At 32.9% G+C, this 25,034-nt stretch overlaps 1 protein-coding gene across 4 annotated transcripts in view; it reads left to right on the top strand.

Moving 5' to 3' along the window:
* Window positions 1-25,034, top strand: part of LOC127718241 (fibropellin-3-like) — a 231,423-nt gene that overhangs the window by 152,289 nt on the left and 54,100 nt on the right. Inside the window, exons 5-6 of one of the 4 annotated variants that reach the window (XM_052224239.1) lie at window positions 5,534-5,653; window positions 9,637-10,025. The exons of 2 other annotated variants lie outside the window; for them this stretch is intronic. In XM_052224239.1, coding sequence (XP_052080199.1) covers window positions 5,534-5,653; window positions 9,637-9,650 — 134 coding nt within the window. In that variant the 3' untranslated portion in view covers window positions 9,651-10,025. Of the gene's footprint in view, window positions 1-5,533; window positions 5,654-9,636; window positions 10,026-25,034 lie in introns of those variants that run through there. One more of the 4 variants, XM_052224237.1, reaches the window with a different exon arrangement.

Genomic DNA, 25,034 nt, shown 5'->3' on the forward strand with positions numbered 1-25,034 from the left:
GCGCAAATTCAACTTAGCATATTGTAATTTAGAGTTAGCATTTTGAAGACTCAATTCAACATCACGCTGTCTTAACTTTACATTTTAAGCTTCAGCATAACGTTTTGTAGATCTCAAATATATGACAGCTGAGGCTTTCCATATTATTCCTATTCTAATGTAATACTCTTAAAATGTTCAAAATTAAACATTTCAAATATCCCATAAACGTCGATTGTGATTGCGCAACCGTTGTTGCCAATGCCAATGACGCCTACTGTCAACCGTTGAATTGGTAGACGTCATCCAATCATAATTGTCGTTACATGACTGCTTTTTTAGTTCCTTTGTTTATATACTATAAATTTATAACAGTCTTTTAAAAAGCTTGTTATTTTTTAAACAGAGAAGCAAACATCCTTAAGGAACAATATTTAGTGACAATCCAAACGATAGAAGGTACCGTGTCTGCACTTGTCGTAGTACTCATGTTCAGTATCTTACATTTTTGGTATTCACAAAAGGAGGTTATCTCATATATAGATCAGATCGGTCTATAAATCATGTTTTAATGTTGATAGATAAACATTACTTGGTACGTTTATTCATTGAAGTATTGCAGTTTTTTTTTTTTTTTCTTTATCGGCCCTTGTTTGTGAGTTTATAGAGGTTTTAAGGATTGAAATAATACAGCAGTTGAGACATACGAGTGTTTCAAAACAAATGAAAAGGAGGAGATGTAGTATGATTGCCATGAAAAGACTCCTACCTACTAGAGACCAAAGGATAAGATGTATTTGATAACCTACATGGTACAGGGCTTGTACAATATTATCACATTACAAAGTAATGTAAACCAACTAATTTTGGCGACTTTCGCGAGTTAAACATTAACGCGAATAAAACTCGTCGCGAGTTTGTAAAACTTTGGATATTTCCTTAAAACGATACATTGAGAAAATTGATAATCGCGAAAATAAATCGCCGTGAAGTCGGTTAATAAACGACTTATCACAGTACTACAACTTATAGGCTGAAGATACCAAGATTTAAAACTTAAAAGTCAAAGAGAAACTGACAATACCATGCGGCACTAAACGAAAGACAACGGAAAGACGATACGAAACCAACCAAATCAATATACACGTATTATGCATAAACGGAAAACAATTAAATCGTAATAAGGTTATTTTAACACATCTCATGACTGGTTATAGATGTTATTTTTAGCAACCAATAAAACCACTTGTACCATATCATGCTAAGATCATGTTTTCGCCCCACCCTATGCTTAATTCATATTGGTCAGTTTTTCTGAGAAAAGGCTGAAGAGAACGACTTACCATGACAGGATATGAAAGGAATGTTTACTGGATGGATTGGTTGATATTTGATGTTTAATTTATTACAGAATGCAAATTTATACCTCGAGGGATTGAAGGCATATGTACAATACAAATATATACACAATGACAAAATTATAAGGGAACGACCATTTAACTTCAAGGGCGTCGAAAAACGAAATAAAAATGTTTGCGCTTTGCGCGAAAAAAAATTTAGGACTCAGAAAAACTACAACCGAGCCAATTACATTCATAATATAGAAATAAAAAGATGTGGTATGAGTGCCAATGAGACAACTCTCCATCAAACTCACAATGTGTAAAAATTAAACCATTATAGGTTAAGGTACGGCCTAGAACACGGAGCCTTGGCTCACACCGAACAGCAAGCTATAAAGGGCCACAAAATGACTAGTGTAAAAACAATTCAAACCAACGGTCTAATCTATATAAAAAACGAGAAACGAGAAACTCTTATGAACCACATCAACAAACGACAACCACTGAACAACAGGTTCATGACTTCGGACAGGTGCAAACAAATGCAGCGGGTTTAAACGTTTTAGGCACATTGTATGGACATTTTTGGGTAAGCATCATTAAAATCCAGATCATTTCCTTTAAAAGTCAATGTAATTATTCAACCTACCAACATACCCTTTTTCAATTAAGGAATAATAATACTGTAGAGTTGCCATCGTTAAATCCAAAATTGACGCTGGCAACTCTTCAAATACAGTACTGTTATTCCTATTTTAATGCAATTCTCTTAAAATGTTCAAAATTAAACATTTCAAATATCCCGTAAACGTCGATTGCGATTGCGCAACGGGGTTCACATATTGCCTTTTCTTCTTTCGTTCTAAGAATTTCAAAGCAGTTTTGGAATCTTTTAAAATTGTGGTTACCGTTTTGTGTAAACAAATTCTTCAGATAATTTAGAGTATGATTTATGATAAGTGGATTTTCTCATTCAGAAACTCCATGCACCAATGTGAACTGTAACTATGGGTCATGTGAAATAGATGGATCTACTTGGCGTTGCCAGTGCCCAGCCGGTTATCATGGAACTTACTGTGAACGTAAGTAAAGATGTAACGTTATGCTTATTAAGGGACAATATTAAATTTTGGTGACAATCCGAACGATAGAAGGTACCGGGTCTACACTTGACCGTTTCAGAATCTAAAGGACTATAGGTCATTACATTGTTCGTACCCCCAAAATGAAAATAACGTCACGTCATTGGTTGAATTTCCATTGTTTAGGACGTTTTTAACCAATCACGACGTTTTGGTGTACACTGTTGAAAATATTACCCAGAATGCATTCGATTCTGAAAAATTGACTTATCGTAGTACTTACATTTTTGGCATAAGGGATCAACCACTAATCTATATAAAAAACTAGAAATGAGAAACACTTATGAACCACATCAACAAACGACAACCACTGAACAACAGGTTCATGACTTCGGACAGGTGCAAATAAATGCAGCGGGTTTAAACGTTTTAGGCACATTGTATGGACATTTTTGGGTAAGCATCATTAAAATCCAGATCATTTCCTTTAAAAGTCAATGTAATTATTCAACCTACCAACATACCCTTTTTCAATTAAGGCATAACAATACTGAAGAGTTGCCATCGTTAAATCCAAAATTGACGTAGCAACTCTTCAAATACAGTACTGTTATTCCTATTTTAATGCAATTCTCTTAAAATGTTCAAAATTAAACATTTCAAATATCCCGTAAACGTCGATTGCGATTGCGCAACGGGGTTCACATATTGCCTTTTCTTCTTTCGTTCTAAGAATTTCAAAGCAGTTTTGGAATCTTTTAAAATTGTGGTTACCGTTTTGTGTAAACAAATTCTTCAGATAATTTAGAGTATGATTTATGATAAGTGGGTTTTCTCATTCAGAAACTCCATGCACCAATGTGAACTGTAACTATGGGTCATGTGTAATAGATGGATCTACTTGGCGTTGCCATTGCCACAACGGTTATACTGGAACTTACTGTGATCGTAAGTAAAGATGTAACGTTATGCTTATTAAGGGACAATATTAAATTTTGGTGACAATCCGAACGAATGAAGGTACCGGGTCTACACTTGACCGTTTCAGAATCTAAAGGACTATAGGTCATTACATTGTTCGTACCCCCAAAATGAAAATAACGTCACGTCATTGGTTGAATTTCCATTGTTTAGGACGTTTTTAACCAATCACGACGTTTTGGTGTACACTGTTGAAAATATTACCCAGAATGCATTCGATTCTGAAAAATTGACTTATCGTAGTACTTACATTTTTGGCATAAGGGATCAACCTTTTAACTTCAAAAAGGGAGGGGGGTTATATGTTGGTTTTTTTTTTTGAGAAATTTTTTTTTGCCGTGAAGCGCGAACATTTTTATTTAGTTTTTCGACGCTATCAATCAAATTATTTTTTTTCTAAATTTAATACTATAAGGTATGGGAAAATCTACATTCAGAATATTTTTTTTTGTCATCTGCTTGACCAGAATATTTTTTTTCATTAAATTGGGGATCCGAATATTTTTTTTAGGAAAAAAATACCCCCCCCTTGAAGTTAAATGGTCGTTCCCTTTTTATGTTGATAGATAAACATTACTTGCTACGTTTATTCATTGGAGTATTGCAGTTTTTTTTTCTTTATCGGCCCTTGTTTGAGAGTTTATCGAGGTTTTAAGGATTGAAATAATACAGCAGTTGAGACATACGAGTGTTTCAAAACAAATGAAAATGAGGAGATGTAGTATGATTGCCATGAAAAGACTCCTACCTACTAGAGACCAAAGGATAAGATGTATTTGATAACCTATATGGTACAGGGCTTGTACAATCTTATCACATTACAAAGTAATGTAAACCAACTAATTTTGGCGACTTTCGCGAGTTAAACATTAACGCGAATAAAACTCTTCGCGAGTTTGTAAAACTTGGATATTTCCTTAAAACGATACATTGAGAAAATTGATAATCGCGAAAATAAAGCGCCGTGAAGTCGGTTAATAAACGACTTATCACAGTACTACAACTTATAGACTGAAGATACCAAGATTTAAAACTTAAAAGTCATAGAGAAACTGACAATACCATGTGGCACTAAACGAAAGACAACGAAAAGACGATACGAAACCAACCAAATCAATATACACGTATTATGCATAAACGGAAAACAATTAAATCGTAATAAGGTTATTTCAACAGATCTCATGACTGGCTTTAGATGTTATTTTTAGCAACCAACAAAACCACTTGTACCATATCGTGCTAAGATCATGTTTTTGTCCCACCCGGGTCTGGGGGTTATGGTTTTTTCCTAAAAAAAATATTCGGATCCTCAGTTTGATAAAAATATTCTGAATCCAGATTTTCCCCATACTTTATAGTGTTAAATTTTGAAAAAAAAATAATTTGATTGATAGCGTCGAAAAACTAATTTGCGCGAAAAAAAATTTGTGACTCAGAAAAAAAACCATAACCCTCCCCCCGTTTGAAGTTAAATGGTTGATTCCTAACATATTAAAACATCATGTACCGGTAGTAAAAAAAGTAATGATCACTTACGCAGGTGTGGTGTTAACTCTTTTCAGTACAACCTCCTCCCCTTTTTATGCATTGCTAGGCATCAAGAAGTAAAAACATCGCCTTACTTGCTCTATTTTTACCATTGTTGACAGTTACGCCCCTTTTCCCCTTGAACCCTGGTCCCTGGATCTACTTCTTAAAGCGCAATGTAAACTTTTAATAACCTTATAAAACTACAAAAACAGAAGTATTCCATTCTTGCAATCGCATTTTAATTCAATATGAAACACGTAATTGTTTTCAGCTGACTTGATGGAATCAATATGAAACCACGTGATTGTTTTCTGCTGATATGATGGAATCAATATGAAACACGTGATTGTTTTCTGCTGATATGATGGAATCAATATAAAAACGTGATTGTTTTCTGCTGATATGATGGAATCAATATAAAAACGTGATTGTTTTCTGCTGATATGATGGAATCAATATGAAACACGTGATTGTTTTCTGATGATATGATGGAATCAGTATGAAACACGTGATTGTTTTCTGCTGACTTGATGGAATCAATATAAAACAGGTGACTGTTTGCTGCTGATGTGATGGAATCAATATGAAGCATCCATGTAATGTTATTATTATTTGTAGGTGACCCATGTTATGGAGTTTCTTCGTGTAACAATGGCTATTGTGTTGTGCAGGGATCCACATATATATGTCAATGTTATTTTTGCTGGGGTAACGATAATTGGCAATCGTTATGCACCTGTAAGTATTTTATGCAACGCTAGACTATAGTAGAGAGCCTATCATGTTTTCTCGTCTGTGTGTTCGTCTGTCTAATCCGCCTGTAATGTTTAAAGTTTTGTTGAGGTAGATAGGTTGTCTAAATTATAATCCATAGATTTTTTTTTAATAATTTGTCAAAATGTAGTTTATATTATGCTTTTTTCAAAAGTATAATAAAAAGTATGGGTCATCAGGCTTTTTTTCACGCTACAGGTTGTGCAAAATTGTCAGATTTTGTATAGATTATGCATGGAAAACCCAACTTTGTGTGATATAAAGAAAACTACACCATAGAATTTTAAGAAAGACTATGAGAAGATAGCTCTAATCATATGCTTTTATAATATAAGAAATAGAAAAATGGGGTCATCGGACACGTTTTCGGGCTACATTATAAAATAGGTAAATTCACAACACATTCTATTATAAAAGTTACTTTATCTGAGTTATCTCCCCTTATAAGGCAAGGTTGAAAAAAATAATCAAACAAAAATACAGCCGTAAAATATGATGAAATACATAATTTTCCAAATTAACATGAAAAGTCTTACACATGAATAACATGCTACTATGGTCTAAATTTGCACATTTCATTAAAGATCTAGACCAATTGTTATCTGCTGTTTCTAGATCCAAGATGGAGGAAGACATCCCAGCTATCTTAATGCGCATTTTTGTCGAGCCAGCGACTAATGTCACAGAAAGCTCGACTTAGGGATAGTGTTCCGGCGGCCACGGCGGCATTAACTAACTACTTAAAAGCTTAATATTTCAGAAGGTAGAAGACCTGGATGCTTCATACTCTGTATATAGATTCCTTATGTTATGAAGTTTCCGTCTGTCATATGTCCTTTGTCCTTGACCTCATTTTCATGGTTCAGTGACTACTTGAATAAAAGTTAAAATTGTTTGTAATGATAATTTCTCTCTTAATATGAGTAATAGGATAACTATATTTGGTATGTGCATACCTTGCACGGTCCTCATGCCTGTCAGACAGTTTTCACTTGACCTCGACCTCATTTCATGGATCAGTGAACAAGGTTAAGTTTTCGTGGTCAAGTCCATATCTCAGATACTATAAGCAATAGGTCGACTATATTTGGTGTGTGGAATGATTGTAAGGTGTACATGTCCAACTGGCAGGTGTCATCTCACCTTGACCTCATTTTCACGGTTCAGTGGTTAAAGTTCATTTTTTGTGTTTTGGTGTGTTTTTCTAATACTGTATGCAATAGGTCAGCTATATTCGGTTTATAATTTACTATGTACATGTTAGTCTGGCAGGTTTTATTTGACCTTGACCTCATTTTCATGGTTCATTGCTCAATGATAAGCTTTTGTGTTTTGGTCTGTTTTTCTTAAACTATTAGCAATAGGTCAACTATATTTGGTTTATGGAATGATTGTTAGGATTATATGTCTGTCTGGCAGGTATCATTTGACCTTGACTTCATTTTCATGGTCATTCATTGGTCAATGTTAAGTTTTACTGGTTTGGTCTGTTTTTGTATACTATAAGCAATAAGTCAACTATATTAATGTATGGAATGACTGTAAGGTGTACATGTATTTCGGGCTCGGTTTATCTAACCTTGACCTCATTTTCTTGGACCATGTTAAGTTAATGTGATACTTGTAGTAAAACTTTATATATATAGGACTATCAACATAAAATCAATGGTAGTAAAGCAGGCGAGACATTTCCGCGTGTCCACTCTTGTTCAAAAAAATATAGGGTTTTGATCAACATTTAGCAGTTCACTGAACATGGAAAAAGTGGGTTGAAGCATTGTGTATTAATAAATAGGATGTTATATTCCGGACACTAAATATCAGTTGTGATGTCACCATGACGTCAATTGAGGTTTAAAACGTCAAATTAATTCAAAATGTGTATGACCGTCATACACATTTTAAATTAATTTGACGTTTTAAACCTCAACTATTAATAACACCTAGTGGTCTAAGAAGTCGAGCTGTTTTTGACATTTCCATATAACCAATCTTTTCTTTTTGTATTTTGTGTAAAATTTAAGTAAATAATGGTAGAATGTGCTGAATGTAAGTTGTGTAAATGAGATATCATGATAATATAAAGGACTGTATGTTTTTCATAATAGATTGTAGAATATTGTGGATCATAATATGTGAAATAAATTTCATTCAAGAAGAAAAAAGTAGTCGAACTACTATATTACTGGCCTGTCAACACTGAGGTTGTGAGTTCGACACCCGCAAGTTGCAGGTGCGCTCGACTCAATTCTTAATTGACTAGGATTGTCAGTTTTCCTACCGAAGGTCGATGGTTCTCTCCAGGCACTCCGCTTCCTCCACCAATTAAACTGACCGCCATGAAATAGCACAACAGTGCTGAAAGTGGCGTTAAACACCAATCAATCAATTAATCAATCAATTTAAAAGTGTTGCTTTAGCTCTGTGTGTTTGTTTGAGCGGCAGTGTAACTCATAGCTGTGTCCACCTTGTCTTTTTTCCAGTTGTAACAAGCATCTTTTGACCCTGCTTTTCAAATTTTGTGCCGTTTTTTCTCTTGTTTGACTTGTTTAAGTTAGTGCTCATCTAATTTAGTTGGTTGCTGTACTGTACAGGTTCTTTTATTGTGAGTTTTACCTTTACGACATATGAATTGAACTGTTTCATATTTTTCATGTCGGGGCCTTTTATAGCCGACTGTACGGCATGTTTTTTCTCATTGTTGAAGGCCGTACGGTTGCCTATAATTGATCACATCCACTTCATTTGAACTTTGGTGAATAGTTGTCTCATTGGCAATCATACCACATCTCCTTATTTCTATATATATGGTCTCGAATGGCTGAAGATGAGGTTTGTAGCAAGTAAAACTGGTTATACCCCACAACATTTTTTACCCGTAATAAGTCAGGTTTCCTGGTCCACGGGTTGTTAGTTGTTAGTTGTATTTGTACGTCATTTTTCGTCTGTTGGTGTGGTCTGATGTACTATACACTATTTTTGGTAAATTTAATGTATTGGGGACAACCAACTGTCTAATTTTCTTGTGTGGGATTGGGGAGGGAGGCAGGATGATTTTGAAAATTAATATCCTTGCCTGGTAAGAGCTGAAAATAGATAACTTTGCCCAAGATGAACATGAATATTCTGTAACACAAAATGCAGGAAATAACAGTGTACAAAAGTGTTAATAAATTTTCTTAGCGATAGTTGAAAATGAACAGTCAATCCGCAAAAAAACCTACTGCCCCCAACCGCAGAATATCAAATGGTCATATCCTTAGACATTTGTGGCAGGCGTTTTATTTGTATAATATCATTTTTTTAAAGATTTTATCCAAACTAATTCACTCATAGTTTTAACTTATTTTATATTTGCAAATGATTACAGTCTCATATCCTTAAGTAATTTTTGCAGTTGTTGTGTATAATATGTAGATGTGCATATTATATTTTGGTGAAATTCGGCTCATCAATTTGGGGGGAGGGGGGTTAAATAATCACAAATTTTGAGAAATGTCTTCTCATAATAGGCTTTTAACAAAAACTAATATATACTAGGTGTATTAAGTTATTTTAAAGTGTTGAAAAATAAACAAAATTAGTAAAAACTTATTTTATTTTAAAAAATCACAAATTTTGAGAAGCTTCTTCCTGTTGTAGGTTGTCATCAAAATTTGATATTTGATACAGCTACCACGAGACCAAGGTGGTTCAAAGACATTCAGTGGTTGTTGTTTGTTGCTGTATATCATATATCATATATCATATATGAGTTTCGTTTATTATTTTGTACATAAGTCAAGCCGTTTGTTTTCTTGTTGAAGGCCTTACGGTGACATATAGTTGTTAAGTTGTATGTCATTTGGTCTCTGGTGAAGCGTTGTCTCATTGGCAATTATATCACATCTTATTATTATTATAAATAAATTGTATACATCATTCTTGTCAATCATTATACTTTACAGACAAAACGTGTTGATAGGATGTTGGCATACCACGTAACTTTTCTGGAGATCAATGGACCAATCTGAATTTGTTTTGGATCATTGTTACGTTTCTGTTTTGAACAATTTGATTAGTTTAGACGTCCTTAACGATGCACCGAGAATGCACAACCTAATTTACGAGGATGGAACATACATTTCTAAATTGGTCCATGCCAGATAAAGCAGACAACAGAAATGAAAATAAATAACTGATGTTTTTTGAACATTTTTATTATTTATATTTACTTTTATTATATTGTTATTAAATTGTCATAGCTATGTATTTTGTAATACTTTATAATAGTAACAACATATATATTTTCCGCAAGTTTATTGTTTTCTGTTTGGTATTAAATTAATAATTAAGATCCATTTTGTTACATCTTGTGATACGTTTATTTGGCAATCGCCATGGCAGTCAAGCATGGTTTAAGAACATCAGTTGTTCGACCTGTTAGTTAAATGCGTTTTGTTAAAATACAAAAAATGTATACTTTTTCACTTTTTTGGTCTTTTGGAAAATGTTGTTTGTGCTGTATTTAGACCCCTCTATCAAGAACTTTGTTTTGCATGCACACGAATAAAAAATGAGGTTTTTATCCAACGCAATCATAGGTTTGAACGTTGTTTTCAATTTAGACTTGTTTATATTTTTTCGTTTGGGCTTGTATTATATTTTCCTTCGGGTTTATATGATCCGTTCATCCTATTTGGACTCTTCAAAATTCAAGAGTCTATCCGAAATTGAGGTAAATTATATGGCCTTCCAAATACTGTTTAGATTCCTAACATCACTGAAGAGACATTAATTGTCGAAATCCGGATATGGTGTACAAATTTTTGCACCTCGTGTTTGCGGTATACCATCTTTTCCGTAAGTTTATTGTTTTCTATTTGGTATTAAATTAATAATTAAGATCCATTTTGTTACATCTTGTGATACGTTTATTTGGCAATCGCCATGGCAGTCAGCAGGGTTTAAGAACATCAGTTGTTTGACCTGTTAGTCATATGCGTTTTGTTTAAATATACTTTTTCACTTTTTTGGTCTTTTGGAAAATGTTGTTTGCGCTGTATTTAGACCCCTCTACCAAGAAATTTGTTTTGCATGCACACGTATAAAAATTGCGGTTTTTACATCGCGATGACGGTGAGGTCATTTCGATGTATTGCTATCGCCTAAATTTCCATTATGCAAATTAGTTTTGGGTTTTCAACCGATCTATAAAAATTATAGATCCGCGGTCATTATCTAGTGCAAAATAACATTACTTATCGCTTGTTTCCAATTCATTTTTTCAATGGATACTCCTATGTTGTCGTTAGTTATATATATAAAAGTAAAAAATCATTGATGATATCTATGCACACGTACCGAAAAATTGTGTTAAAGCTTACGTAAGAATATCTCAAAAACGTTTTGCGACACTCTCGGCAAGGACCGATAACTCTGTTATTGTTTTGCGGGAAAATATGAATGGCTTCTCATATCCAATCTTTTAGAAAAATCGATTTTTTTACAGAAGAGTGTCCACCATGCACTTGCACTGCACTATAATTAGAATAGTAGAATAGAATGATATACAAATAGATGAAAATTATATATACATGCAACCGTAATATTAATATAATATATAACAACAAACCAGTGTATACTCTGGGACTATTATTATATTAGTATAATAGTCCCAGGTATACTGATTTGTATCACTACAATATAATAGTTATTACGGTGCGGTTGAATTTCCTGTCATTTATTCATCATCCATGCACGAACTTGTATCAGAAAAAAAATATATCTCTGTAAATTAACCTCAGTTTCAGGTAGAGAGATGTGATCTATTTCTGTGACATGTGCTTTTGACCATCCACAAGAACCTGCGGTCATCCGATGTTCAGTACTTCAGTACTTTGATTATCCAATGCAATCATAGGTTTGAACGTTGTTTACAATTTAGACTTATATTAGCCAAATGCGTTTTGTTAAAATATACTTTTCACTTTTTGGTCTTTTGGAAAATGTTGTTTGTGCTGTATTTAGACCTCTCTACCAAGGAATTTGTTTACATGCACACGTATAAAAATTGCGGTTTTTATCCAACGCAATCATAGGTTTGAACGTTGTTTTCAATTAAGACTTGTATATATATATATATATATATATATATATATATATATATATATATATATTTTGTTACATCTTGTGATCCGTTTATTTGGCAATCGCCAATGGCAGTCAGCAGGGTTTAAGAACATCAGTTGTTCGACCTGCTAGTCAAATGCGTTTTGTTAAAATATACTTTTTCACATTTTTTGGTCTTTTGGGAAATGTTGTTTGTGCTGTATTTAGACCCCTCTACCAAGAGATTTGTTTTGCATGCACACGTATAAAAATTGCGGTTTTTATCCAACGCAATCATAGGTTTGAACGTTGTTTTCAATTTAGACTTTATATATATATATATATATATATATATATATATTCTACTATATTATACCCGTGTTGTAGCTATCCTGGTCCATAGGTTCAACTGATTGGAGAAACATCATCAAGTTAAATTCGGTGTCCGAACAGAAAGACAAGATAAAAAAAAACATTTGTGTTTAGAATTTCCCTATAAGCCTCATATTAGGTCTCGAATTGACTATCAAAATTTAATATTTGCTTTCTTGTAGTGAATATTGATAAAGTATCAGGTCTGTCCAATGTACTAGTACTAAAATACTCAAGGTAAAACAAATTACCACAATAGAACATATACCTTACCTATCAACTATATTTCGCTTCAAGACGAAACACTAATGACACACACAATCTGAGGGTCTCGGTGGCCTAGTAGTCTAAGTGGTCCAACTACTGGATCACTAGCCTGTCATCACTGTGGTTTTGATTTCGATCCACGCACGTGGCAGGTATTCTCGATTCCAATCTAAATTGACTAGGATTGTCAGTTTTCCTGCCGAAGGTCTACCAATAAAACTGACCGCCACGAAAAAGCCAATAGTGCTGAAAGTGGCGTTAAACACCAATCAATCAATCAATCAAACACAGATATTCAGTTTTTTTTTGTCTGCCCCTAAAGTTGCACCTTTCTTCGACAAGGCTGATCAGATTTTGACATGTTTCATGTACCCTTCGCTTTTCAACTGAATCGGTAAAAAGGGGAAGATCTAAACATCTGCTTTCATCCCATCAAATATGAGGGTGTGGATAGGGTTTACAGAATAGACAATAATGGGCACAATGTGCAGAATAAAGCGCAAGAAAAATAAAGAATAGAGAAAAATAGGTTAAAAAAATGAAGAATAGAGAATAACAAGTAAAATTCATAAAGAATAGCGAAAAATGGCATAAAAAATTTAAGAATACAGAAATGATGAAAAAACCGATCCACACCCTCATATATTCAAGTGAGGCTGTACAAGGTGGTCTTATGTAAGATCTTTATCTTGTTTTGTTATTTGTAGAATTTAGCGTTGATGGCATAGCTTTAATAGTTTCTGTTTCAAATGTTAACATCTTTTTTTTTCACATCTTGGGACATTTTAGACTTGACATTGTATATGGACGTCTCTATAACTATAATTTGAAAGAAAAAAAAACGGATTTTAAGATAATTTTCGATTGAGTAAGCGATTTTTTTAAAAACTTTTGTCCACATGTTGAGGTAAACGTGCACTATAAGTCCTTCAAAATCAAGCAAATTCAACTTGTTATGCTGAACGATAGACTTTAGAAAAAAAATGTTTGGGAACAATTATAAAATATTATATTTTATTTCATTAAGCCTTGCATTATTCATTAGCAGGATCTAGTAAAGATCTCTTCTTAGACTTAGGTTTGATCCCTGGCAAGCTCGAGATCAATCCAAACTGGGACTATTACACTAACCCTTATTAATATACAAGTCCTAGATTGAAAGAGTTGAAAATTGGTATTTACTGCTTGTAGAAGGTAAAGGCATTTAGGGAAAAAAACAAAGAAGGGTTGGACCAAAATAAGCATAATGTTGGTGTTGGAACACGTAGTCCATCAAAATTTAGAAAACATTCTGGGGTCTCTGGGCATATGAATTAAACCCACTTTCTCCGACTAAGAGTACGACTCGACAAAAGGTGCAAGCATTAAATATTCTACATGTGATGAGAAAGTGCTACGTTCCTGTATGAGATAGACTCATCCATTTCGTATGGAAGGCTCTTTTGTAGACGGTGTTGAGACTAATTATTACTACCGTGCCTCCCTCTCTGTGTATTTGCAGTTTGTTCCCATTTTATGTCCATTTCAGCTCCTCTTTTCATTTCATATCATCCATTTCATGTTCATCGTTTTGGCATAACCATTCTGGTCTGCAGAGGCATAAACACCAAGAATCAAGTGACGAAATAATCAAACTGTTAAATAAATGTTGACCTTGGGGTATAAAATCATATATAAGTTCAACAACCAATAATAAGTGCGGAACGGTTTGATTTCATTTCAGTAGGTATATTACTTTGAATTTGCTTCCAGTAATTATTATATAAAGTAATTAAGTAAGTGATTGGTTTATTATAGTGACTTGTGAACATGTATCAACAAAATCAGGTTCTATTGTTAAGGAAATATTAAGCTTCTCAATGATAAAAAATAAGCGTTTGTCAAACTGCTATATATCCAATGAAATTTTTCCGATAAAGTATGTTGTTCAAGCTTTTTGAAATTTTTATATTTTTGTCAAAGGGTCAAAGTAAACATTTTGCAAAATTTTATGAAAATTAAACGAGCCAAATTAATTTTATTCAAGGTGTTTGGTACCACCTTAAGAATTTTCTTTTTTATGTTACCTACCTATGCCTTGTAGGGTTTGGTAGGGAGGTAGGAGTTTTTATTTTTTTTTTACCAACAACATGAGTTACGTGTTTTAGACAAAAAAACTACGTTAGTGCAGGAAAACAAATTTAAAAAAAATAATTTTGAAACAATTTGTGTCATTATTTTTTTCGGGTAGGCTACTTTTTAGGTGGGTAGTTAGGCAACATCAAATAATTTATATTTTATTTTTGGCCTAAGTCACCTATTTGACAAATTAAGTAAGTTGATACAGTATCAAATATATAAGTGGATAAGATTGTTTTGTGCTTTATTATGTGTTTTGTTATCTTTCTAACTCCGAAACAGCGTCAACGTAGCGAAGCAAGGAAGACATAACCACTGTTTCGGAGTTTTCTTATTTATCATACCGATATTTTAGAGTTGAGTGCTTTCCTATATACTTGTATCTATTGTATGCTCTTTAAATAAGATCTATAATCTACTGATCAAGTTTTAAAAAGAATGAAGAGGGTTGAGATATCAAAAAGCTGATTCAACCCCGCCACATTTACTTGCGCATGTCTAAAGTCATGAACCTTGTTAGTAGTCGTTGTATATTATTTCTGTTGAATTTTTTGTTATTTAGAGAATTAAGTGTTGATGTTAAAGTTTTGATTGTTCCTGTAAATATTTCCTTACTTTAATGAGCCTCCTCATGGGGATTTTGATTATGTGATTACTTGGCCGTTTTTATAGTGATTATTTGATTACCTAACCAAATATTTCATGATTATTCTAGGGCTGTATTTTTGATTATTTGATTATCTTGTTTAAAAAAATAATTAATGATTATGTGATTATATTTGCAAAAAAATTGTGATTATGTGATTACTTGGACACCCTAAAGAGGGGCCTCTTTAATTTAAAGTTTGACATATTGTTTAGACACCAGTTCTGTATATTGTTGAATGCTGTATGTTCCTCTATAGACATGATCTATATCTTTTGTTGGTCTTTGTTGCTAAGTTGTTGTTTTATTGTCGTATACCTACATCTCATTTTTTGAGGGGTGTTTTCCTATCTTTAAAAATTATGCTTATTCTGTAAAATTATATATATGCTTTATTTATTCTGTATGGTGTTTATTTCTGTAGTGACTGTCACAGTGGCGGATCCAGGGGGGAGGGGGGGGGGGTTCGGGGGTTAGACCCCCCTTTTTTTTTTTACCATTAATGCTTTTTAATGGGGACATATGGTTGGACCCCCCCTTTATCCTGGGTCGGAACACCCTTTTAAAAAAAGCTGGATCCGCCTCTGAGTCAGAATTGTATAGCCTAATTCTTTTATTTTCCATGATTATTCTTTATACTTTTACATTCCATTATTCACTATTCCTTACCTTTTTTGCTCATTTTTGTCTATCATTGTCTATTCACAATATTATTGGGTCATTATTCTCTATTCTTTAAACCCTATCAAGACTCTCCCAAAGTTTATCTAATTTAGTTCCTACATTATCTCATGGCCTAATTTCTTATACTTCCGTCATTTGTTTGAAATTTCTATAGGGAGACTACAAAAACGCTAAGTTCAACAACGAGCGATTGCGCATTGAAGACTGCGGAACTTAGTTAGAATCGGTCGTACGAATATTGGCGGGCTTAACATGTAATTGTGTCTTCCAAACAATTCATTTTCAGGTGTAAAACGTAAAAAGTTAATATATTGTGGATGCGAAATGGAAAGTATTAGCAAACATAGATAAACAGAAAAAAAAAAAATAACGTATATAAATCCTAAAATAATATCAAGTCTTATTATAATTAATTGGATCCTTTTCAAAAACAGTCACTAAAACTGGGGATAGGAGACATTCAAGTTTCAGTTGTAATTTTAATTGTACTATTGTGGTCTTTGTCGACTGTGCGTGTAATTTCTGTTTATGCAACATTGTATTTGTTTTAATATGTATGTATATGTAATGAATCTATTTGCTGGTGTAATTTGTGCTTAATAAACATCATGAAATTTCTATTTTATTCTTACCGAATGTTTGTGCATTATTCGGCATGTTTAATTTCAAAGTTATATATGTTACTGAAAATTGTAGCTACACTATCCTCTGAAAGAAACACAGTTTCTTAATGACCTTAATTATAGGCTCCATCTTTTCAGTAAATGCTGTTCTTCTCTGTCCTTTATTTTTTTGACATTTTTACCTATTGTGTCTGTTTGTTTTGTTCACGCATCGTTGTCAATATAATGGAATTTGATGCGACTGTCATACAAGTGAGAGGTTTAGCTAGCTATAAAACCAGGTTCAATCCACCTTTTTCTACATAAGAAAATGTCTGTACCAAGTCAGGAATATGACAGTTGTTATCCATTCGTCTGATGTGTTTGAGCTTTTGATTTTGCCATTTGATTAGGGACTTTCTTTTTTGGATTTTCTTCGGAGTTCAGTATTTTTTTGTGATTTTACTTTTTTTTTATTAGAATATACTATAAATATAATTGTCGAACAGTATTTTCGCATATGAGATGTTATTTGTTTCGATGTATCGATAGGATGGAGATGATGAGCGTATTCCCCATATTTTCTTTTCTTTATATAGAAACTTGTCTATTGTTGATGATCGAAATGTTTACACAATTTCCCAAATGAAGTGTATGACCCCATACAAGTATTATCCAGGATTATCAGAAGTAATAAATATGCAACATGCGGTGAGAAAGTGCCACGTTCCTGGATAAAAGAGATTTTCCAGGGTGCTGAGGGTAAATTTTTCAAAACCTGTCTTAAATGCTAACTATATGTGGTTTCCTGTACCAGCTTTTTTTTTTCTCTTTTTATGTTCAATCTAATCCCTCCTTTCATTTCATACTTATTTTTAAATCATCCGTTTGATGTTGTTTGGTTTGATATAGCCTTTTAGAGCTGCTGCCAATGGACCAAAAACACCTACAAGCAATGAATGAAATAAACACTTTTATCAGTTTGTCTTAAGGCAGGAACCTCGTCAGTAGATGTCACTGTATGCCATATCTTGATGATTATGGTTATTTGGACAATTGGATGTTGTTTGTGAGCACGCGCACATACCCCACGCCCCACATTTGTCACTGGGCAAACAAAATCTCACTAGATTCCTAAGTTCAAAGACTCAACTCCTACAAAAGTCAACTGATAAAAATGTCTAGTGGTTATGCACATCTACTCATTATGTCCTCATTAAGGACAAAGTTTCATGAAATTCTGATGTGTGGTTTCAGGGGAGTTGTGCTGGCAAACTTTTGCAGTAGTATATTAACATAAAAATTCAAAGTTCAAAGGGGCATTACTCCAAGAAAAAATATTGAATCATAAATTTATGTACTTATTATCTACAAAGTTTCATGAAATTTTGTTGTGTGGTTTCAGAGGAGTTGTGCCGATAAACTGTTGCAGTAGTATACCATGGCCAAAACTCTAAGTTCAAATGGGCATAAATCCTAGAAAAATAAACTGTTGCCATAGAGATATGTCTCCCCTGTCGGCATAACATTCAGAAAAAGATAATCTAATGGACAACAACATTGCTGATTAGTTCAGTCGCTGGACCATGATCTAGTGTGCAGGGCCTGCAAATGGTCGACAAGCTGATTTGTACAGACAGTAATGTTACTTTATAGACAATATTGTGGTATATTGTAAGTAGTTCCCATCAATCTAACTTAAGAAGAAAACTTAACATTTAAAATTGCTAATTAATTCAAAGTCACTGGACCATTACCTAAGGGGCAGGGCCTCAATATAGTCGTCAAACTGATATGTACTGACATTAATGTAACTTATACAAAATATCATTAATATATCACAAGTAGTTCCTATTAAACTGACTTAAGCAGAAAACTTAACATTAAAAATTGCTTATTTATTGAAAGCGGCTGGACCATGACATAGAGGGCAGGGCTCGAAATAGTAGTCAAACTGATATGAACTGATAGTAATGCAACTTCATACAAAATAGTATTGATCTATCACAAGTAGATCCTATCAAACTAACTTAAGCAGAAAAATTAACATGATTAAACATTGCTAATTGATTTGAAGCAGAAAATTTAACATTGCAAATTGCTAATTAATTCAAAGTCACTAAAGCAAGTGCTAGGGACAGAGCCTCAAAATAGGCGTCAAACTGATATGTACTGATAGTAATGGGACTTCATACAAAACATCATTTATCTATTACAAATAGATCCTATCAAACTGACTTAAGCAGAAAAACTTAAGATTGAAAATTGCAAATTCATTCAAAGTCACTGGACCATGACATAGGGGCGGGGCCTCAAAATAGTCGTCTAACTGATATGTACTGATGAGTAATGCAACTTTATATTACATTTGATGACATTGAGCAAGTGCTAGGGGACAGGGCCTTCGAAAAGGCGTCACACTGATATGTACTGATAGTGATGGGACTTCATACAAAAAATCATTGATCTACCACAAATAGTTCATATCAAACTAACTTAAGCAGAAAATTTAACATTGCAAATTGCTAATTAATTAAAGTCACTGGAGCAAGTGCTAGGGACAGGGCCTCAAAATAGGCGTCAAACTGATATGTACTGATAGTAATGGGACTTTAAATTCATACAAAATATCATTGATCTATTACAAGTAGTTCTTATCAAACTGACCTAAGCAGAAAACTAAACATTGAAAATTGCTAATTAATTCAAAGTCACTGGAGAAAGTGCTAGGGGACAGGGCCTCAAAATAGGCGCCAATCTGATATGTACTGATAGTAAATGGACTTCATACAAAAAATCATTGATCTATTACAAGTAGATCCTATCAAACTAACATAAGCAGAAAACTTAACATTGAAAATTGCTAATTCATTCAAAGTCATTGGACCATTACCTAGGGGGCGGAGCCTCAAAATAGTCGTCAAACGGATATGTACTGATGAGTAATGCAACTTTATATTACATTTGATGACATTTAGCAAGTGATAGGGGGCAGGGCCTCAAAATAGGCGTCAAACTGATATGTACTGATAGTAATGGGACTTCATTCAAAATATCATTGACCTATTACAAGTACTAGTAGATCCTATCAAACTAACTTAAGCAGAAAACTTAACATTGAACATTGATAATTCATTCAAAGTCACTGGACCATGACCTAGGGGGCGGGGCCTCAAAATAGTCGTCAAACTTTCACAAGTAGTTCAATTCAAACTAAACTAAGCAGAAAACTTAACAATTGTTGATGCCGCCGTCGTTTTCGCCAGAAAAGCAACCCCCATGTCTCGCTTTTCGCGACTTTCGTCGCAGGCAAGACAAAAATTGAATCATAATTTCCTGTCGATATGCATATCTACAGAGTATGTATTTATAATCTACAAAGTTTCATGAATGTTTGTTGTGAGGTTTCACAGGAGTTGCGATGACAAGAACGGACGGGTCAAATACATTATATCCTATGCAACTTTGTTGCGTGGGGTATAATTATCAAAACGTTATTTTGTGATGCCAAATCAATAAATATAACATTCAGTTTTTGCCAAAGCGTAGTCAGTTTCTCATCAACTTGTGAATTTTGAATAATTTAATTTTGGATGTAACAAGTCTTCTGATTGGCTAATAGTGTTTTGTCTATCAGCTCATAGACATAATTTTGTGATGTGACTGTGACGTCACCATCGTTTTTTTTTCAAAATTTACTCCTTAAAAATGGAATTTAGAATTAGATTATAAGGAATGACTGTAATATTTTTTCGCGGGTTATTCAGTGTGCACCACATTTTTGATGTTATTTCTTCATAGACAGAAAAAATATTACAGTCATTCCTTAAATGTACATTTGGAAAGTTAAGCTTCTTTTTTATGGCACATATTTTTTTCTGTTTAATTTATTCACAACTTTTAATTTCACAGACTCAGGATGGTTCAGAGCTTGAAATATTGCCCTCTAAATGTTTTATGGTTATTTCCTTTTTTGGTAGCTGTGTCATTGATGAATAACCCGTGGCGGATCCAGGGGGAGGGGGGGGGGGGGGGTCCGGGTGTTGGAACCCCCCTTTTTTTGACGATCAATGCATTTGAATGGGGACATATAACTGGAACCCCCCCCCCCCCCCCCCCCCTTATCCTGGGTTGGGAACCCCCCTTTTAAAAATGGCTGGATCCGCCCCTGATAAACCACGTCTCCTTTTCTTTATATGTATACACACAACTATAAATTTGAAAAGATATACTAGTTTATTTTAAACATATAATGACATGAAAATATTAAATACTAACAACGATAGAAAAAGTTTATTAAAACATTGAAGTAAGAATCTGAGCTTCTTTTAATAAATGGAAAGTATGCCCTGATTTTGGATAAATATTTACAATTGGGGTAAAAAACAAAACAAAACATATTTTTAGTCCTTTAAAATGTTGTATGGTAATTAACATAATAAAATTTAACCTCAAACTTTTCCATAAACAAATTAAACTTTCTTTTTCATTTTTTTTCTACTAGCCTTGCTTATTACTCTCTAACAAATTAAGCAATGGGGATGATTTTCACAGATTTCCAGTGATTTATGAAATATTTGTTTTATTTTGATTCCCTTACTATGATGAAAACCTATGATCAGGTGACATTTCCAAAGTTGCACATCAATATTAACAGAATTTCAATAGTTGTACATAAATATTAACAGTATTTTCATGGTTCATATCAATATTAACTGTATGTTCATGTTTGAACATCAATATTAACAGTATGTCCATGGTTGCACATCAGTATTAACAGTCTGTCCATGGTTGTATATCAATATTAACAGAATTTCAATGGTTGCACATCAATATTTACAGTATGTCCAAGGTTGCACATCAATATCAACAGTATGTCCATGGTTGAACATCAATATTAACAGTATGCCCATGGTTGCACATCAATATTAACAGTCTGTCCATGGTTGTATATCAATATTAACAGTATTTTGATGGTTGTACACCAGTATCAACAGTATTTCTATGGTTGCACATCAATATTAAAAGTATTTAAATTGGTGCACATCAATATTAACAGTATTTCAATGTTCGCACACCAATATTAACAGTATCTCCACAATTGAGCATCACTATCAACAGTATTTATCTATATTAATAGTATTTTCATTGCTGCACATCAATATTAACAGAATTTTAATGGATGTACATCAATATTACCTGTATGTTCATGGTTGCACATCAATATTAACAGTATGTCCATGGTTGAACATCAATATGAACAGTATTTCCATGATTGCACATCACGATTAACAGTATTTCCATGGTTGCATTTCGATATTAACAGAACTTCATTGATAAAACATCAATATTAACAGTAAGTACGTGATGGCACATCAATATTAACAGTATATCTATGGTTGAACACCAATATAAACAGTCTGTCGATGGTTGCACATCATTATTAACAGTATTTCTATGGTTGCACATCAATATCAACAGAATTGTCATGGTTGCACATCAATATGAACAGTATTTCCATGTTTGCGCATCAATAATAACAGTATTTATTTATATTAAAAGTTTTTCCATGGTTGCGCATCGATATTAACAGTATTTGCATGGTTGCACATCAATAATATCAGTATTTCCATAGTTGCACATCAATTTAAGCAGTATTTGCATGGTCGCACATCAATATAGATAGTATTTCAATAGTTTAAAACATTACAAAAGAGGCGTGGCTTGTGAAACAGCTGTATTTACAAAGTGCAACCTACAAACAGCATTTATCAATATAAACAGTATGTCAATAATTGCACATCATTATTAACAGTATTTCCATGGTTGCACATCAATACTAACAGAATTGTCATGGTTGCACATCAATATGAACAGTATTTCCATGTTTGCGCATCAATAATAACAGTATTTATTTATATTAAAAGTTTTTCCATGGTTGCGCATCAAAATTAACAGTATTTGCATGGTTGCACATCAATAATATTAGTATTTCCATAGTTGCACATCAACATAAACAGTATTTGCATGGTCGCATATCAATATATATAGTATTTCAATGGTTTAAAACAAAACAAACCAGACCTGGAAATTCTTATTCATGTTTTTATTTCATTTTTTCATTAAATATGTATCATTAGAAGTGGACTAGGAACTGATAATTCAACTTGGTAGTTAAATTAGCTTCCATGTTAAAGCTTTGAAAACAATATCCAGTATTTTAATCTTAGTTAGCGCATACATGAACATGAAATGCTGTTATTCTCAAAATGCATCATAATGCTTTTACCTTTTGAAGGACTAAATAAAGGCAACAGTAGTATACCGCTATAAAATTGTTGAGTTTTTTGTAGGAAAGGGAGAAAACACTTTCTTGAATTTTATACAGACAAACACAGAGACCTCTATAAACACAGAGACCTCTATAAGTATAAATTATAACTTTTTAAATGTTAACTGACTAGAAAGGTTTACTTTACTGTAAAGACGTATATTTTTCGCACAGTTAAAATTTTGGGTTAACTAGGGCCACCACCAAGTTGCCAGGTTTTCTTTTGTTCTGTATTCCCATGTTACGTTGAAATTTTGTGTTTTACAGGGCCAATCAATGAATTTCCGGATTTTATTTTTGTCTTTTTTTTGCCTGATTTTCATCTGAAGGAAAGATACATCTAGTGCTATGGGATCCTCTTTTTTTTATTTAATGATTTTATATAAGAAGATATTTACAGAAATTATCATGAACCTTTCTCCAAATATTGGAAATTATCTACATCTTTGTTTTGGGATTTTAATCTCCCTTTCGCTTTATAATATGAATGATATGTATCCATGTATGATATTTCTGCATCATATGTCAAAATTGGCTTAATTAGAGAATCGAAGAGAATACAGAATACATGTGATTATTTGAAAAAAAGAGGTTTTTATAGCTTTTTTTGGCTAATTCCGTCATGCTCGAACTAAGATTTCCGTTGTTTTTTATTAAGGTGCCAAGCAATTTTCATTCCTTAACATTATCATTTTTTTCATTGTTGAACCTTACTATATATGTAGCCAATTTTGAAGTTCTTTGCCGGATTATAATTTTTTGTTGTTTTTTTTTTTAGTTTTCAAACATAACTGCCATTTTTCACAGTAATTTTTCACAATGTTGACTGCTGTACCCCTATTTTTGACATTTGTACTTATTATATCTATTTGTTTTGTTCACACATCGTTCTCAATATAATGGAAATTTATGCGACTGTCATACAAGTGAAAGGTTTAGCTAGCTTTAAAACCAGGTTTAATCCACCATTTTAACCATGTAGCAAGTCAGGAATATGACAGTTGTTATCCATTCGTTTGATGTGTTTGCGCTTTTGATTTTGGCCATTTGATTAGGGACTCTCATTTTGAATTTTCCTCGCAGTTCGGTATTTTTATGATTTTACTTTTTGATAAGTTATTTAAACTATTCTGAAGACCTTTCAGATAATATGATAAGGTCATCAGCAAACAGACGACTTCCTTTATCAGACACCATTTTTCTGCTGGGTTTTAAATCTTTATTATCATAATGTTCTACTACATCATTTATAGATAAGTTGAAGAGTGTATGACTGATACTGTCTCCTGGTTGTACTCCCTTGTGAAGGGAACCAGAATCTTGAATGTTTATCATCATATTTCAATGATGCATCAGTATGAATGAACTGTTTTTTAATCATTTAAATATATCATTATGCTTTAAAACACCCACTTTAGTTAATTTATAAAGCATTACAATTTCACAAAGTGAATAAAAAGCTGTTTTAAGATCTACAAAACAGATACAAAGTTTTTTTTATTTTTATGAATTTATTCATTAATTAAAGCTATAAGGATAAATAAAGATATCTGCGGTTCATTGATTAACTGTAAATTCAAACTGGGAATAAGTTAATTGTTCCATAGTTTTAGATATTCCTTGATTTAAGATACTGCTTAGTAGTTTGGATATACAGTTGATTAAAAAAAAAATCATCGGGAATTGCTTGGATTACATTTGCCATCTGATTTATGTACTTAAGTTATGTATGAAGAATTCCATGAAGTTGGATAATATCCTGTTTTTAACACAATATTGAATAATTTAAAATATACGTTGGTAGTTACTGCACTTTTTAATTTAACAATTTCATTGAACACGCTATCTGGACCACTTGCCTTCCCATTTTTTAGGTGTTTTGTATTATACATTTAATTTCAGAGCAAGTAATTGAAGGACATTGTACTTTTTATGTTTTTAAAATTTTGTTCAATCTAGTTTGAAAAATCATTAATTATTTTTGAATCTTTCCTTTATTTGAAAATATGTTATTGTGCTTTCACTGTCCTTTAACATATCTTTTAAATCTTCATCTCCATCGATATTTTTGTTTTCTAGTGATTTTAGTATTTCCCAGTATTCTTGTGGATTTTTGTTTTCATTGAATCTAAATGTTTATCAAAGATTTTCTTTTCATATTCTATACCTTTTTGTTTTGTTATCTTTCTAAAAGATTTGAGTCGACAAAAATGTTTATGCTTCAGTGAACAGTTA

This window comes from Mytilus californianus, unplaced genomic scaffold (assembly GCF_021869535.1).
Source record: "Mytilus californianus isolate M0D057914Y unplaced genomic scaffold, xbMytCali1.0.p SCAF_10, whole genome shotgun sequence".
Lineage (NCBI taxonomy): Eukaryota > Metazoa > Mollusca > Bivalvia > Mytilida > Mytilidae > Mytilus > Mytilus californianus.